Source organism: Thalassophryne amazonica, chromosome 15, assembly GCF_902500255.1.
Source record: "Thalassophryne amazonica chromosome 15, fThaAma1.1, whole genome shotgun sequence".
In the NCBI taxonomy this organism is placed as follows: domain Eukaryota; kingdom Metazoa; phylum Chordata; class Actinopteri; order Batrachoidiformes; family Batrachoididae; genus Thalassophryne; species Thalassophryne amazonica.
This window is the reverse complement of record NC_047117.1, coordinates 23,113,328-23,130,896: the sequence shown is the minus strand read 5'-3', so window position 1 is coordinate 23,130,896 and position 17,569 is coordinate 23,113,328. Positions and strand designations below refer to the sequence as shown.

At 41.7% G+C, this 17,569-nt stretch overlaps 1 protein-coding gene across 1 annotated transcript in view; it reads left to right on the top strand.

The window, feature by feature from the left end:
- Positions 1 to 223: 223 nt before the first annotated feature.
- Positions 224 to 17,569, top strand: part of zgc:154142 (uncharacterized protein LOC555481 homolog) — a 50,562-nt gene continuing 33,216 nt past the window's right edge. Inside the window, exons 1-8 of the mRNA XM_034188933.1 lie at positions 224 to 379; positions 6,552 to 6,682; positions 7,922 to 8,015; positions 10,204 to 10,344; positions 11,845 to 11,942; positions 12,154 to 12,280; positions 14,220 to 14,432; positions 16,195 to 16,416. Of these exons, the coding sequence (XP_034044824.1) occupies positions 232 to 379; positions 6,552 to 6,682; positions 7,922 to 8,015; positions 10,204 to 10,344; positions 11,845 to 11,942; positions 12,154 to 12,280; positions 14,220 to 14,432; positions 16,195 to 16,416 (1,174 nt within the window). The 5' untranslated portion in view covers positions 224 to 231. The remainder of the gene's footprint in view (positions 380 to 6,551; positions 6,683 to 7,921; positions 8,016 to 10,203; positions 10,345 to 11,844; positions 11,943 to 12,153; positions 12,281 to 14,219; positions 14,433 to 16,194; positions 16,417 to 17,569) is intronic.

The window sequence follows — 17,569 nt, the reverse complement described above, 5'->3', positions numbered from 1 at the left end:
CAAGGACTTAGACCTTCAACAGGCTTAGCTATACAGAATAAATGGTGATTCATACTCTATAAGCTGATCCAAGTTAGACTCTTTGATTGAGACATGGGAGTTATCAGGTCCAATTACTGGTACTTGTAGTTCAAGTTTATGACTTTAGGGAGGACAAAGTTCATCTGTGCTGCCAAAGTTCAGGCAGAGCTGCTCTCCTTCTTGAAATCATTTGGTTATTTGTTGGTGAGAATGGACGCAGAGAAGAACCACCATCGCTCCAAGAAACTGAGCACTTTGGAGAAGGGCCTGATATTTCTCTTCGTGGCTGTTACCGCAATCTGCATTGCTCTTATGGTCATCTACTTCACTGACAAATCTGACTCGTCTACCGAAGAAGGTGAGTGTGTCTGCTTCAAGAGAAAAATGATATAATAATTATAATAATGAAAGGTTTATATAGTAAACTGTCACATTACATTAATGTGTTGAAAATTAATGGTGTAGTTTACATTCATGCTGAAACAATTAAAACAAATATTTTACAGGTTCACATTTTTATCATTAAAATTTCAGTTGTACAATTGAAATATTGTATATATGAACAACTCAGCATTTTGTGTGATCTGGCTTTTTCTGTTTAGTTGACAAACACTAACTGTAGCGCAAAGCTTCTAAAATATTAAGGGAGAAATTCACAAAAAATATTAGTAGTAGTATTAATATTATTATATTGGCTTTTGTGTGTGATTTGTGATTTATAATTGGAATTAAATGAATAAATAATCACTAAATAAATGTTTAAAATAAACACAAATTAGGCTCTTGTCCGCATTTGGTTTTTATAGGCAAGAAAATTGCTGGCCCTCATTTAAAAACGTCTTTTTTGTCAATGGGAATGGAAGAAAAATGCATAAGTTCTAGTAATCCTATATTAAATTCATTTGTTAATCTGCCATGTCCTCCTAATTTATTTTTGTAGAATCTGAATGTCATATATTCTTTAAGGTAATAATTTTACTCAGTTTTTTTAAAGAATTGAATCTAGAGATAACAGTTTGTGTAAAACATTGTTGAAGCAGTGGGACTCAGTTAATAAGTGCATACTTTCACCAAAGGAAAAATCTACATCATCCACATCTACACAAAATGTTTATGCAATTACCTTGACTAAGTATGTTTAGTTTTTTACCTATTTGTCTATTTGTTCCTAAGTTTACACAAAAAAGTTTATGGAACTTGATGGGGGTTGGGCTCAGACCAACGTAAAAACACATCATCTGGAGGTCATCTGTCCTGCAGGTTTTCCGACTACCCCGAGTCCACCAACTACTAATTAGCTAAGTAAGGGGTGCTCAGCCAATCAAGAACTAGGAAACCTGACTAATAAACTGTGATTGGGGCTAATCATCTGTCTGTCTGATTGTCTATTAAATTTTATCTAGGCATCACGGTGGCTTAGTGGTTAGCACTGTTGCCTCACAGCAAGAAGGTCATGGGTTCCATTCCCACCTGTGGCCTTTCTGTGTGGAGTTTGCATGTTCTCCCTGTGTTTGAGTGGGTTTCCTCCAGGTGCTCTGCTTTCCTCCCACATGCAGGTTAGATGAACTGGAAACTTTACAATTGTCCACGTCTCCCTTGCAAAAGAGATCTCGATCTCAGCGGGACTAACCTGGTTAAATAAAGTTTAAATTGAATTAAAAATCTATGTCTCATACAAATCAGTAAATGCCCTCCCTGCAGTAAGTGTGAAAAACAAATTTTAAAGGTTGATCTCAATTACCTTGACCACAGCGGTTGACATTTGCCAGCTTTAACCTTGTCTGGGCAATTCTAGAACTGACCCCAGTATGTGTGTCATGTTTGGTTCAAAGGTGAGTGAAAAGCTTAAATTTTGTTCTTATCCCCAAGATCTTGATCCTAATCACTGAGCTTTGGATCGAGGATCAAGGATTCTTCATTCTCATTCTATCCAGTTGGTAAATTAGATCTCACCTGGGCAAATCTCGAAACTACCCTCGTATATCTATGCTACATCTGATGCAAATCAGAGTGAAAAACTAAAAAATATGATCTTTGACCCCAAAAAACTTAAACCCAAGTCATCGACCTTTGGCAAAGTTAACCTCACATGGGCAATTCCAGAACCCACTAACATATTGTGCCAAGTGTGATGGACTTCAGCGATTAAAAAAAGCAAAAACAAAACTTCCATTGTGATGTCTGAGCCCAACTATCGTGACTTTTGTTGAAAACAAACCCCTAAATTTTGGGGTCAATTCTGGGGTCATCCTACATGCACACAACAGGTTTGGTGGAAATTGGACAAAGCACCTCGTGGAACAAACAAACAAACAAATGTTTCTCAATTATTTAAGATTCACAGGAATATTAAACCTCCCATTCCAAACCCTTTGTGGGAACTACATTCAGATGCATGCAGAAAAGAAAAGGTGCAACGAAAAAAAGCAGACGTGAGCGCTCTTGTGTTTGGATAGAAGGTGCAAGTGTAATTTCGCAATAATAACGGATGTGTTATCAGTCTGTCTGAGACAGACAGTCATACGTGTGACACAGTGGGAGTGTTTAATATCATACACAAAAGTAATTCCTCCTCTTCCTCTCCTCCATCATCGTTCCAATTTGCTTTTTCATTTGGGCAGGCCATCATTGATCCTGACCATATGCTGTGAAAAATGGTTGGTGCAGCCGGTGCGCTGTGAGAGCAGACAGCATTTCCTCCGCCGTGCTTTGTCTTTGTTTGGGTTTTGGACATTCAGAGTGAAGCTGGGCAGTGAATATCAGCTCAAACAGTTTGCTTTGTCATTACAAGTCATTGACACGCTGCAGTGACGCGTGAGCCCGAGGAACAGTTGCCTTGTCTGTCGTTGTACACGTCACCACGACATGGCGCGGGCAAAAAATAACAAAATGTGTTGAACGCATCATCATCGCAAAAAAATTACAATTTGATTTACACAGGCGGAACGATGGTGTCCATGTTCTGCCCGAAAGACAACAATTACTGTTGTTTATTACAGCGGGACGCTGAACTAGAGGATGCTACATCAAAGGAAAGCATGAGCATCAGCAAAAGTGTGCATGCTGCTTACTTCTGGAGGTGATCACTTCCTCTGTAATCCATGTTGGTTCCAGTGGTTTCCCATTGATATTTAAGTTTTGTTTTACACCCATATAAAGAAGTGCATACAGGGGTACTGTTTTGGTTCTTGTGTCTCTCCATTTGTGTGTGTGTGTGTGTGTGTGTGTGTGTGTGTGTGTGTGTGTGTGTGTGTGTGTGTGTGTGTGTGTGTGTGTGTGTGTGTGTGTGTGTGTGTGGTGTGTGTGTGGTGTGTGTGTGTGTGTATGAATAAATATTCTCAAAGAATTTTGAACCAAATTGGATCAAAAGTGATGAATGTTTTCATGATTTTCAGCTGAGGCCAGAGTTCTTTGATTTTGAGAAAAATCTACAAAAAGTCAAGGTTCACAGCTTAAACTTTTTTTCCCCAATGCCTGTCCAACAAGAGTATGTAGAATGGCCCCATCAGTGGCGGCGCCAGGAAATTTTTGTTGGGTGGCTGAGGGGGGCTGGGGTAAAGGTTGGAGGGGCTCCACAAAATGTCGTCGAAATGAACAATATATAGTAAATTGCTTTATAAATACCAAGGTATATGTTTTAGTCACCCGTGCTCCTCAAAATGTGGTATCAATGCACACACACATCACTTAGAATGATTGCAAGTTCAGTAACTTGGACATACACTCAACAAAAATATAAATGCAACACTTTTGGTTTTGCTCCCATTTTGTATGAGATGAACTCAAAGATCTAAACTTTTTCCACATACACAATATCACCAGTTCCCTCAAATATTGTTCACAAACCAGTCTAAATCTGTGATAGTGAGCACTTCTCCTTTGCTGAGATAATCAATCCCACCTCACAGTGTGCCATATCAAGATGCTGATTAGACACCATGATTAGTGCACAGGTGTGCCTTAGACTGCCCACAATAAAAGGCCACTCTGAAAGGTGCAGTTTTATCACACAGCACAATGCCACAGATGTAGCAAGATTTGAGGGAGCGTGCAATTGGCATGCTGACAGCAGGAATGTCAACCAGAGCTGTTGCTCGTGTATTGATGTTCATTTCTCTACCATAAGCCATCTCCAAAGGCGAGAATTTGGCTGTACATCCAACCAGCCTCACAACCGCAGACCACGTGTAACCACGCCAGCCCAGGACCTCCACATCCAGCATGTTCACCCTCCAAGATCGTCTGAGACCAGCCACTCAGACAGCTGCTGAAACAATCGGTTTGCATAACCAAAGAATTTCTGCACAAACTGTCAGAAACCATCTCCGGGAAGCTCTCTCTGCATGCTCGTCATCCTCATTGGGGTCTCGACCTGACTCCAGTTTGTCGTCGTAACCGACTTGAGTGGGCAAATGCTCACATTTGCTGGCGTTTGACATGCTGGAGAGGTGTTCTCTTCACGGATGAATCCCGGTTCACACTGTCCAGGGCAGATGGCAGACAGCGTGTGTGGTGTCGTGTGGGTGAGCAGTTTTCTGATGTCAATGTGTGGATCGACTGGCCCATGGTGGCGGTGGGGTTATGGTATGGGCAGGCGTCTGTTATGGACGAAGAACACAGGTGCATTTTATTGATGGCATTTTGAATGCACAGAGATACCGTGATGAGATCCTGAGGTCCATTGTTGTGCCATACATCCAAGAACATCACCTCATGTTGCAGCAGGATAATGCACGGCCCCATGTTGCAAGGATCTGTACACAATTTTTGGAAGCTGAAAATGTCCCAGTTCTTGCATGGCTGGCATACTCACCGGACATGTCACCCATTGAGCATGTTTGGGATGCTCTGGACCGGCGTATACGACAGCGTGTACCAGTTCCTGCCAATATCCAGCAACTTTGCACAGCCATGAAGAGGAGTGGACCAACATTCCACAGGCACAACTGACAACCTGATCAACTCTATGCGAAGGAGATGTGTTGCACTGCATGAGGCAAATGGTGGTCACACCAGATACTGACTGGTATCCCCCCCCCCAATAAAACAAAACTGCACCTTTCAGAGTGGCCTTTTATTGTGGACAGTCTAAGGCACACCTGTGCACTATCATGGTGGTCTAATCAGCATCTTGATATGGTACACCTGTGAGGGTGGGAGGGATTATCTCAGCATAGGAGAAGTGCTCACTATCACAGATTTAGACTGGTTGTGAACAATGTTTGAGGGAAATGGGTGATATTGTGTATGTGGAAAAAGTTTTAGATCTTTGAGTTCATCTCATACAAAATTGGGAGCAAAACCAAAAGTGTTGTGTTTATATTTTTGTGAGTGTAGGTATAAATAAAGATAAGTGAAGTTTTAAGAGTGGCCGTAATATGGAGTTAAATTTGTCTCATTAATACTTGCAAATGCACAGAGGGTGATTTACAATATCCTTTGATTTGTACACGTGCTTTGAGATCCCACAAACACAAATTTCTGATTTGTAACTTGTGTGTGGGTTTTTACAAATAAATGTTTATTTGCAAAACAACATTTTGTTTGTGAAGGGTGATTCAGCATTGGTGGATCACCGAACACACACATTCATCACTTTGCTCAGTTACGCAATAATGAGACATTCTCAGTGCAAAACTGCAGTTGAGATCCACAAATATGTCAGTCGCTATTCACATTATTGCAGAATTATTGGGGGGGCTGAGGGGGGGCTTGGCTCATTATTAGGTGGGCTTAAGACCCCCCAAGCCCCCCTTGGCGCCGCCACTGGGCCCCATTAAGCAGTGAGATTCATGTTGATTATAAAACATGAATATGAAATCATATATCATCTTTCTGTTAGTCAGATGACCTCTGACCTTGGGTAACTTTAAATATATCTAATTTAATTTAGAAAATCTATTCTGAGTAATGGACACACCAGTGGTTACTGCAGAGGAATCAGGATTAAACACTAATACAAAATCGTATATTGGCTTTCAGTTGGTTACATAACCTTTGACCTCAGGTGACCTTGAAAGGCCAAACGCAAATGTTGTAGCTGACATTCCACCAATACGTAAGTGATACTCATCACTAGAGTCTCACCTTCTTGACACAGTCATTCCAGCACTACACAACGATTGTTCCGTAGATACTCGTCTTAGGTCACAACCATACGGTAAGACGGGATGCACCAGGTCTGTAAAGACTCATGTGTTAGTAAAGGATGAATTGGTTAATTTTTGGGCAGAACTGATCAACTGTCAAGGCCACACAAAGTTCATATTATTTAATAACTAAATCACAAAGAATGAATCAGCATGAAGGTGTAGTTGTTGCACTGAGTATGTGTTCTAGTTTTGACTTGGATGTGGAAAAACAAGCGGATAATCATTTTATGGTAAAGGCTAATTTTCCCTCTTTCTTGCAGTATTATGGTTTGTGTATTTGCCAGTTTGCTGTTGTTCATGTCTTATCTCTCTGCAGCAATGTCGTAATCTGGTTAACAAGTGTTGTCTTCCCCTCTGTCTTGGCACACACACTCTCAGGAGTGGACTCAGGGTGTGGCGGTCCTCAGGAGCTGTCGGGAGAGTCGGGCACCTTCACCAGCTGGAATTACCCCAGTAGCTATGACAACGGCAAGAGCTGCGCCTGGCACATCACTGTGAACCCCGGCAAGGTGATGGGAATCAGCACGAATCCTCTTCCACACTTCAAGCAGTAAAATAGTGTTCTGATTTCTCTAAATTGACTCAAAATAAATGCAGTTTGAGAAATCAAGACTCTTTTGGAAAAAAAACAGTAAAAAACAATGAAAGGATCTGCCATCAAAGAAGTTACAAAAATCTCAACGTATGCTCAAAACTGAAATGAAATAATGCGAGCAACCTGCTTTGTAATCATTAGCATGTAGTAAGTAGAGCAATGTCGTTCAGAACAAGTTGGCAGAAGTTTAAAAAAAATGTATATAATGCTTATTCCAATCAAGGGTCACCGGGGGGGAGCAAGAACGCACAGCCATTTTCAGATCTCTCCAGAGATGTTGAATCGGATTCAGGTCTGGGTTGTGTGCTTAGGGTCATTGTCCTGCTGGAAGGTGGCACCTGAGCTCCATTTTGAGCTTCATTGCAAAAGCTGTGAATATTTAGGTACATGGGGTTTCTTAGTTTTTTTTTTTTATTATTATTATTATTTATTTTTTATTTTTAATAAATTAAAAAAAACTTTTCACGTTGTTGTTATGGGTGTTGTGAGTAGAATTTTGAGGGAAAAAATTAATTTCATCCATTTTGGAATAAGGTTGTTACAGGAAGTGTGGAAAGAGTGAAGCACTGTGAATACTTTCCAGATCCACTGTAATTAAGTCTTACACTTATGTTCATAAAAGGTCTTTTAAAGGGTTTGTGAACGCTGTGTAATTATCAGCAGAGTTTGGCCAGTTATGCGGAAACTGTCTTATGTCAGGCCAAAGAGACCAGGACTGAATGCAGTGGCAGTGTCACACACAGATGGCTGCCTGGTCTCCGTCATTCTGCTCACACCCACAGGAGAAAAGAAATCCTTCATTTTTCTTCTCTGGCAGCATGGCCGCCTGCCTGCCTGCCTGCCTGCCTGCCTGCCTGCCTGCCTGCCTGCCTGCCTGCCTGCCTGCCTGCCTGCCTGCCTGCCTGCCTGCCTGCTGCAGCCACTGCTTGTATCATCCTTCCTTTTGCACACAGACAGACACACATGGCTCCACAGACCTGCCTGTGCACAGATGAATGCACACAACAGTCTCACACACGTGCACACGCTCACATTTCACACTGAGCCTTCCTAGCCTTGTTTCTCAGCAAGCCGACCTCGCTTATCGACTTTTCAATTAAAAAAATTAAACATAAAAATACAGATGAAACACCTCTACTCACTTCTGTTTCAGGTGATCCATCTGTGGTTTGAAGAGTTTGCTTTGGAGGACACCCAACTCTGCACAGCAGACGCTGTCACACTCAGAGACTCGCTGGGAGTCATCGGTGAGTCCAAGAGAGGCCACAATAAATAAAAAAACAAAATCAGCTCTAACTTCCACCAAAGTGGAAAACATACTGCAAAGTAGCCAACGCCCCCCCCCCCCCCCCCCCCCCCCCCCCCCCCCAAAAAAAATTACCTGCAGGCACATAACATGTTTTGTGGGAACAACATATAATTATGTTCCCACAAGATAAATAATTTAAGGGAACTGTTTTGTTCCCGCAAGTTAAATAATTTAAGGGAACAGTTTTGTTACCACAAGATAAATAATTTAAGATAACAGTTTTGTTCCCACAAGATCAATAATTTAAGGGACAGTTTTTGTTCCCGCGATATAAATAATTTAAGGGACAGTTTTGTTACCACAAGATAAATAATTTAAGATAACAGTTTTGTTCCCACAAGTTAAATAATTTAAGGGAACTGTTTTGTTCCCACAAGATAAATAATTTAAGGGAACAGCTTTGTTCACACAAGTTAAATAATTTAAGGGAACTGTTTTGTTACCACAAGATAAATAATTTAAGGGAACAGCTTTGTTCACACAAGTTAAATCATTTTCTCCCTCAGCCCCAACCAGTCCCAGCAGAAGACTGCCCCTCCCTGAGCCTGGTTCTGCTGGAGGTTTCTTCCTGTTAAAGGGAGTTTTCCTTCCCACTGTAGCCAAGTGCTTGCTCACAGGGGGTCGTTTTGACCGTTGGGGTTTTACATCATTATTGTATGGCCTTGCCTTACAATATAAAGCGCCTTGGGGCAACTGTTTGTTGTGATTTGGCGCTATATAAAAAAAAAAATTGATTGATTGATTTAAGGGAACAGCTTTGTTCACACAAGTTAAATAATTTAAGGGAACAGTTTTGTTCCCACAAGTTAAATAATTTAAGGGAACAGTTTTGTGCACACAAGATAAATAAGAGGACAGTTTTGTTCACACAAGATAAATATTCCTACAATGAATTATTATCTTGTGCAATAAAGACAAAAAATTCTGTTATCACAGGATAAGCATCTTATTTGAACAAATTATTATTTTGTGTGCGCAAGACAATTGCCTTGTGGAAACAAGATTGTCTTTTGTGAATAAGCCGATATTTTGTCGATATTTTGTGAGAATCTGATATTATCTTAGGTAGACAAGATAAATAATAAATTCCAATCATAAATACTTTGCAAGAAAAATCTTATACTGAATAGTTAATATGAATACCTGCAAAATCATTAAATAATTTGCTCAAACAAGATTATCATATACATGCAGAAGATAAGATTGTTCCAACAGCAAACTACTAACTAGTAGTAATTATTAAGATTGTGTGTGTGTGTGTGTGTGTGTGTGTGTGTGGCAATATATATAGTAGCATATGTTTATACACACATCTATATGTGTGTGTGTGTGTGTGTGTGTGTGTGTGTGTGTGTGTGTGTGTGTGTGTGTGTGTGTGTGTGTGTGTGTGTGTGTGTGTGTGTGTGTGTGTGTGTGTGTGTGTGTGTGTGTGTGTAAACATATACATATTGCCACACACACACACATAGATAGATAGATAGATAGATAGATAGATAGATAGATAGATAGATAGATAGATAGATAGATAGATAGATAGATAGATAGATAGATAGATAGATAGATAGATAGATAGATAGATAGATAGATAGATAGATAGATAGATAGATAGATAGATAGATAGATAGATAGATAGATAGATAGATAGATAGATAGATAGATAGATAGATAGATAGATAGCATGCACTGTGTGGATTGGAGAACATTCTCTGCCTCTGTGTTCTCAGGAGCATCACACCTGTTAAAACGGATACAGTTTAAGAGGAAGTAAACACGTCACTCACTCACCTACACACGCAATACACAAACACACAATGCGTGAACAGCAGATCCCTCAGGGTGCAGCGCTGTCCGTCCGTCCAAGCCCGAAGGGACTGAGCATTGATGTAATGCCCAAATCAGTCCATCCACCCGTAGGCAGACTGAACCACACAGCCGGCTCCACTCAGTTCTGTTTTCTGATGCTGCTCGCCTCTCAACAATCCTGCCGGTGTCTCGGTATCAAAACCTCATATGCAATTTAATGATTTCTTTGTGCTTAAGTAAATAATCAGTCTTTTGAACATTTTTCCACAAGTGCCTTCTTTTGTTTCAGGGAGAGTCTAATGGATTTTGTTGTTTTTTTTTAGGAAAATATTGTGGCTATACCATGCCTAAGCCGGTGGTGTCACTGGAAAACCACATGATGGTCTACTTTGACACAAATGAAAGAAAGACAGACCAAGGATTCAAGGCTCATTATAAAGCTGTGGCTCCGGAAAGCACATCAGGTAAAATGATGAGAGGAGTTCGGAAGAAATGACCTTCACTCTGAGAAAATGCTGAATTTGAGCATCATTGACCTGGAAGGTGACTGTTGCAGGTCGTATGGGTGCTGGGTGAAGTGCCAGGTAGGGTAATGGAAAGAGGGGTGGGTGAGCATTAGAGGAGCGATGTGGGTGAGCGTTAGAGGAGCGATGTGGGTGAGCGTTAGAGGAACGGGGTGGGTGAGCGTTAGAGGAGCGATGTGGGTGAGCGTTAGAGGAACGGGGTGGGTGAGCGTTAGAGGAGCGATGTGGGTGAGCGTTAGAGGAACGGGGTGGGTGAGCGTTAGAGGAGCGATGTGGGTGAGCGTTAGAGGAACGGGGTGGGTGAGCGTTAGAGGAACGATGTGGGTGAGCGTTAGAGGAGCGGGGTGGGTGGGTGTTAGAGGAGCGGGGTGGGTGAGCGTTAGAGGAGCGATGTGGGTGAGCGTTAGAGGAGCGATGTGGGTGGGTGTTAGAGGAGCGGGGTGGGTGAGCGTTAGAGGAGCGATGTGGGTGAGCGTTAGAGGAGCGGGGTGGGTGGGTGTTAGAGGAGCGGGGTGGGTGAGCGTTAGAGGAGCGATGTGGGTGAGCGTTAGAGGAGCGATGTGGGTGAGCGTTAGAGGAGCGGGGTGGGTGGGTGTTAGAGGAGCGGGGTGGGTGAGCGTTAGAGGAGCGATGTGGGTGAGCGTTAGAGGAGCGATGTGGGTGAGCGTTAGAGGAACGGGGTGGGTGAGCGTTAGAGGAGCGATGTGGGTGAGCGTTAGAGGAACGGGGTGGGTGAGCGTTAGAGGAACGATGTGGGTGAGCGTTAGAGGAGCGGGGTGGGTGGGCGTTAGAGGAGCGGGGTGGGTGAGCGTTAGAGGAGCGATGTGGGTGAGCGTTAGAGGAGCGATGTGGGTGAGCGTTAGAGGAACGGGGTGGGTGAGCGTTAGAGGAGCGATGTGGGTGAGCGTTAGAGGAACGGGGTGGGTGGGTGTTAGAGGAGCGGGGTGGGTGAGCGTTAGAGGAGCGATGTGGGTGAGCGTTAGAGGAGCGGGGTGGGTGGGTGTTAGAGGAACGGGGTGGGTGAGCGTTAGAGGAGCGATGTGGGTGAGCGTTAGAGGAACGATGTGGGTGAGCATTAGAGGAGTGGGGTGGGTGGGCGTTAGAGGAACGGAGTGGGTGAGCGTTAGAGGAGCGATGTGGGTGGGTGCTAGAGGAGCGGGGTGGGTGGGTGTTAGAGGAACGGGGTGGGTGAGCGTTAGAGGAACGATGTGGGTGAGCGTTAGAGGAGCGGGGTGGGTGAGCGTTAGAGGAGCGATGTGGGTGGGTGCTAGAGGAACGGGGTGGGTGAGCGTTAGAGGAGCGATGTGGGTGGGTGTTAGAGGAGTGGGGTGGGTGAGCATTAGAGGAGCGGGGTGGGTGAGCGTTAGAGGAGCGGGGTGGGTGATGTTGGTATCCTTGAGGTATTTGTGGAGCTAATGTGCCCTCCATCTCCATTTCTAGAAATAGCAGGAGCCGGCGGCTTTCTGCAAGGTGACCAGGGGGATCTGCTGACACCCGGCTTCCCTCAGCAGAACTACCAGAATGGGGCGTTGTACCAGGTAACGCAGCGCACATCATCTTATGGGACAACAGTCACTCACATAAAGCCTTCACACGCCTAAAGACTGCTGGGTGGATGTTGTGGCCATGAGAGACAACATATCAATGACACTTCATCTAACTGACTGATGAACCTCCTGTTGTGCTGTTGTCAGTTTGTTAGTGTTTGATTATTGATTTGTGTGCATTCATTTTTTTTTCCTCCATCAGTGGGTCATCACAGTACCTGGTGAAGAGAAAGTCCGACTGACTTTCACCTTCTTTGACCTGGTCCCTGAGGTCTGTGCAGACTTTGTTCAGGTCTTTGATGGCCACACAGCTGGCTCCTCGTTATTAGGTAAGCTCACAAAACTTATTTTGAACACAGTACAGCGTGCACATACATGAATTTCAAATATACTATAACTTTGTAATAGTACCCGCCAGCATGAAGAAAGTAAGAGCTGTGGCAATTTGGCAATTGACCCCGGTACCCATGACCTTCACCCAGATAAGGTCAACCAGAGGGTTGACCTTGCCAGGGCAGTTCTGGAATCCACCCAAGTGTGTGGAACATTTGGTCCAAATCAGGTTGAAAATTAAATTCCTTGACCTTTACCTTTAAAGTAATAAATTCCTAAAAGCTAATGTTGATATCGTCACCCAAATGATTGTACGTTAGCAAATTTGCCTTTTCTTGGACAATTCCAGAACCCACCTCCTAATTTGTGCCAAAAGTGGGGCAAATCCAACTGACAATTTTGAATTTTGAATTTTTACCCCAATTTCCTTAACTTTTACTAAAAAAAAAAAAAAAAACTTTTAATTGGGGGTGTCCATCGTTATCCACATGTCACATTTGGTGGAAATTGGTGGAACAGACAAAGATTTCTCAAATCATCATCAGGTTTGTATTCTTTCTGAAATTCACACATACCCATCTTCCTTTGCACACACACACACTCTTCTCACACACTCTCCAGATTCTCTGTGTGGCATGCTTCATGGTGATTACACTCCTATATGAGCGAGCATATGTTCAGTGCAGGTGAGAACTTGTGACTGTGCAGAGAGCAAACAAGCAAACAGCAGAAGTACAGGCTCTGTGCAGCATCACATAAATGTCAAATCACTCAAAACTGTAACACCTCTCAAGAAGTCATTATAGTCAGGTCCATAAGTATTTGGGCAGTGGTCATTTGTTTAATTTCTTTTTTTTTTTTTTTTTTTTTTTTTTTTTTGCTGGACACCACCAAAATGGATTTTAAATTAAATAATCCTAAGGTGTTTGCAGTGTAAACTTTAAACTTTAATACAAAAATAAAAGCAATAAACAAAAATATTGCATTAGCCATTTAAGAATTACAGCCATTCATATTCACTGGCCCTCAATTTTTGGATGCCCATTGTAATTGGACAAATGTAAGGATGACTTTAAACCCAACATTATTACCTTTACAGTTTTCTTTCCACCAGTTAGGGGGTGGATGGATACATGAACATTTCCACATCACTGAATATGACTTGGACTTCATACATACAAACAGTACTGCATTGTATCTTTAATCTGTCTCAAAAACTGAGTGACTATCCATGATGGAAGCCACCAAGGCACCCATAACAACTCGAACAGAATTATTAGAGAAGCACATTTATTGTTTGATTTCAACACAAAATTACAAAAATATTCACTGTCAAAATACTTATGGACCTGGCGCCATGTCTAGGTTGGAAAAGTAGTGAGTAGAGTGTTTACTTTTATGAAGCATCAAAAAGAAATACTTTAGGAATACAATATTGAAATTACAAAGTAAAAATCATGATTTTATTGTCAGTCTTGAGATGGATATAAGAACATTTACAAGTTTCAAAATATCTCCTAGAGTTCATTTAACTCAATCAGTAATAAATACAAACAATAGATTACTATATGGTAATTTTGTTTAGAGCAAGGCAGGCTATCATCAAAAACAGAGTGATATTCATTGAAGGAGACAAGTGAGGGAAGCTTCCAAGATCCCAAAGACAACTCTGAATGTGATTCTATAAATGCGACTGGAGATATCAGGTAGTTTTTGTCTGTTGTTTCACCAGTTACAGCTTCATAGTGGAATTGGAGCAAAGAACTTTTTAAAACATAAACTTGTGAAATCTAGGCTCTAGTCTCTCCTGTATCCTCTACCAAACTGTAGCAGAAATTTCCTGTCTTCTTTTTAACCAAGTCGTTCTTAAAGCTTATTGTGCAGGACTCTGCATTATTTTCCTTCATTTAAATGCTGACTTGTTATCTATTAAAGGTAAATACTGTGGTGGAAAAATCCCAAATCCAGTGGAGTCCAGTGGGAAGACGATGCTGGTCCGTTTCAAATCAGACGGCAGTCAGAATTCCAAAGGATTCAGTGCAACTTACACCAAGTCCAGCCTTCCACCTGTTGTTATTCCCACCACAACCAAACCCAGCACAACCAAACCCACCACACAAACGCCTCCAACCACCACAGCACCTGCTGGTAATCCTCTCCATCCAAACACACACTTGGGTTTTGTATTTATTTTGGGATATCTTAAAGGATAAGTTCAGGCTTTGTGGTTTTTCTTTTTGTTTTTGTTTTTTTTGTTTTGTTTTGTTTTGTTTTTACAATCTTCATCATATGTGTCTGTCTGGGCAGTTGCCATTTAGGACCCAAAGTGGTTCTGTTAGACAGATTCAGTGACACACAATACCGACCTGACCTGAACTGACCTGGTCAGTCTGCAGACCAGGTGGCTCTATGGTTTAGGAGTTGGACTACCATTATTTTCACTGGGGTTAAATTCCAGGTCTGTGGTTCAGGTTATTTGTCTGAATCTCTGGACAAGTCATCTGCATATTCCCAGCTGTAAATGGGTACCAACCTTGGCTGGGAAAGTAACTTACCTCAAACTGACATCTCATAACATATTTTCACTGTTGCATCCCCCAACACACACACACGCACACACACAGAAGATTTCAAAGATCTATGGCCTTTTCTCTGCATTCTCAGGGAGTTTGGGAAGCTAAATATTGACTCTGCAGTCATCAACACAATATTTCTTGAACACTGGCAGTCTTCTAAGGACAGTAAATAGACTGCATTTATATAGTGCTTTCCCATCTATATCAGATGCTGAAAGTGCTTTACAGTAATACACCCATTCACACTCATACTGATGTCAGGGTGCCGTCATGCAAGGCGCTTGCGACACACTGGGAGCAACTTGGGGATTAAGGATCTTGCCCAGATGGGGGATGAACTGAGGATCCTCTGGTCTTAAGCCCACTGCTTAACCACTGGACCATCACCTCCCTGGTACTGTCAGTGACTAATTCTGCATGCAGCAGTAATCATCTTTAATTTATGCAAGGCCTTTCCCATATTTTATCATGCCTTTGGTCAGCCTCGCAGAGAAAGGGGGGTACTACCCCCGATCCACCACTGGATCCACATGTATTTTCAACAGTTTGGGATTTCTGTCATACCACACAATTATTAAAGATGAGTAGAGCACTCAGAGGCTTGATTAATAATGTATTAAAATACTAAACTAAGGTCAGCAAGAATGACCTTGACCTTTAAATAGACCCCTTAAGACACTTTAATTGGATTTATTGCCCCCCCTTCATCTAATGTGTTTTGTTTGATTTCTTGTGCAATATCAAATAATGCATAATTGATTGCAGCAGCACTGGTGCAGCTGAAAGAGCTTCAAAGGAAAACGTGGCTCGTTGACTTTGAAAGAGAATCAGTCTGAAAGCATCTGGAGCGCTGTCACAGACGTATAATAAACTGTAATATCACAACCCACCTTCGGAGCTGTCATATCATCTATGAGAACCGTTTCCGAGCCTCGTGATAGAGCTTACATAATAGATTTGTCGCCCCACAGCAGGTTTCCCCCGTGCAGACAGCTTTAATGAGGCAACAGCTTCCAAATAAGCTTGAATATGAACAGCCCCCTGCGTACGATTTGTGGAGATCCCGCTTGAGGTTTATCTATTTATCACTGAATTAAAGCAATTGGCAGATAGTCCAGTTCTCTCCGGTGTCCAATTAAATTACTACACAGAAAGCTTGTGTGTTGGACGCATTTGCAGATAATCAGAATGAGCTTTCAACTAAAAAAAAAGAGAAGTATGCCACATTGTTTGGAGTGCCGATGCAGGGAAACATAACAATTTGCACAATGAAGTGTGATTCCAGTGTAATATTGTTTTCAGTGTTATTTCCTCTACTGTATTACAAATATTAGTGTCAGGATGCGGTGGTCCAGCAACACTCAGTGGACGTAAGGGAGTGATCCAGTCCTTGGGGTTCCCAAATCCATACCCTGCTCATCTGAACTGTTCCTGGAAGATAACTGTTCCCAGAGGGTTCCTGGTTAGTCTGCAGATGACTGACATGGCGATTGCTGGACATACTGGTTATTGCAAAGAGGACAAACTGGTCATCTCAGATAAATTCAGCACACTGGGTGAGCTCATGGTTTACTCTGGTAAAAAAAAATAGAGATGATTTATTTTGTACATACAGAAGTATTAAGCCATTCTGTGTTGGTTCACCTTTAACTCAAAGGGGACATATTTCAAAGAGTCAGTGTTTATCATAGAAATAGAAAAATTAGACAATTGAGTCTCTATAGTGCAAACCAGTCGCTCAACAACAAATTTATTTTACTGAAACCATGAAAACAAATTTAGTCATAGTAATTACTGCAAATACATCTGGTAAAAAGTTATATTTTCTCATCTGGAATTAACAATTTAGGGACAACTTGGATACCTTTGAGATGGAGTCAGTAATTGGTGCAGTATAAGCTCAAGAGTGTTCAGTAAGTTACAACAATGTACAGCTTAAAATGTACATGCAAAGGTTTAATACGTGCAGAAGCCTTGCATACGTCAGCTTAAAAATGAATAAAGATGTGGATATTGAATAACCCGTCAAAATGTTAAAGAGTCAAGTGATGGAGGTGTTGCCTCCTTAGTGGCATACGGTCAAATATAAGGATTAAATAGATGCTTTTGTAACTTTTACAGTCAGTTTTCTTGAAACAAGTCAGTTGATGGATACATGAACATTTACAAGTCTCTGAATACATCTTGGACACCATTAAGAAATGAAATATGATGGTAAATCTGTCGATTGTAAGCAGTTCTCAAAAACTAAGGCCAAGAATGGCACTGGTGAGGGACTGCTGGTTTATTTATTTATTCACAACTGTAATTGTGCTTGTCAAGAGAAATTGCTGTCCTTTCTTCTGTCCATACAGCAAAACCAAAAACGTCTTAAGAGTCAAGAACCATAAAACTCTAAAAATTTAAAATTTTGTACATTAATAATGCGAGGTCAAAGATCTGCCTGTCAAAAATCATGCATTTCTGACATTTGTAAATGTCTTTTTTTACTGAATATTGGTGTTTCAAGTAGGAAATGTACATGAGCCCCGAAATGCTCATATGTCCCACTAGATGGCGACAAAAGCTACTCAAATGTGCCGCAATTGTTTATTCACATGAGAAGTTTACTTTTGATGAAAATAAGATGGGCTGACATCCAAAAATCATCATGCAGTCCCTTGGCCTTATCACTACTTACTACTATTATTTGCTTGTTTATTTATTGAT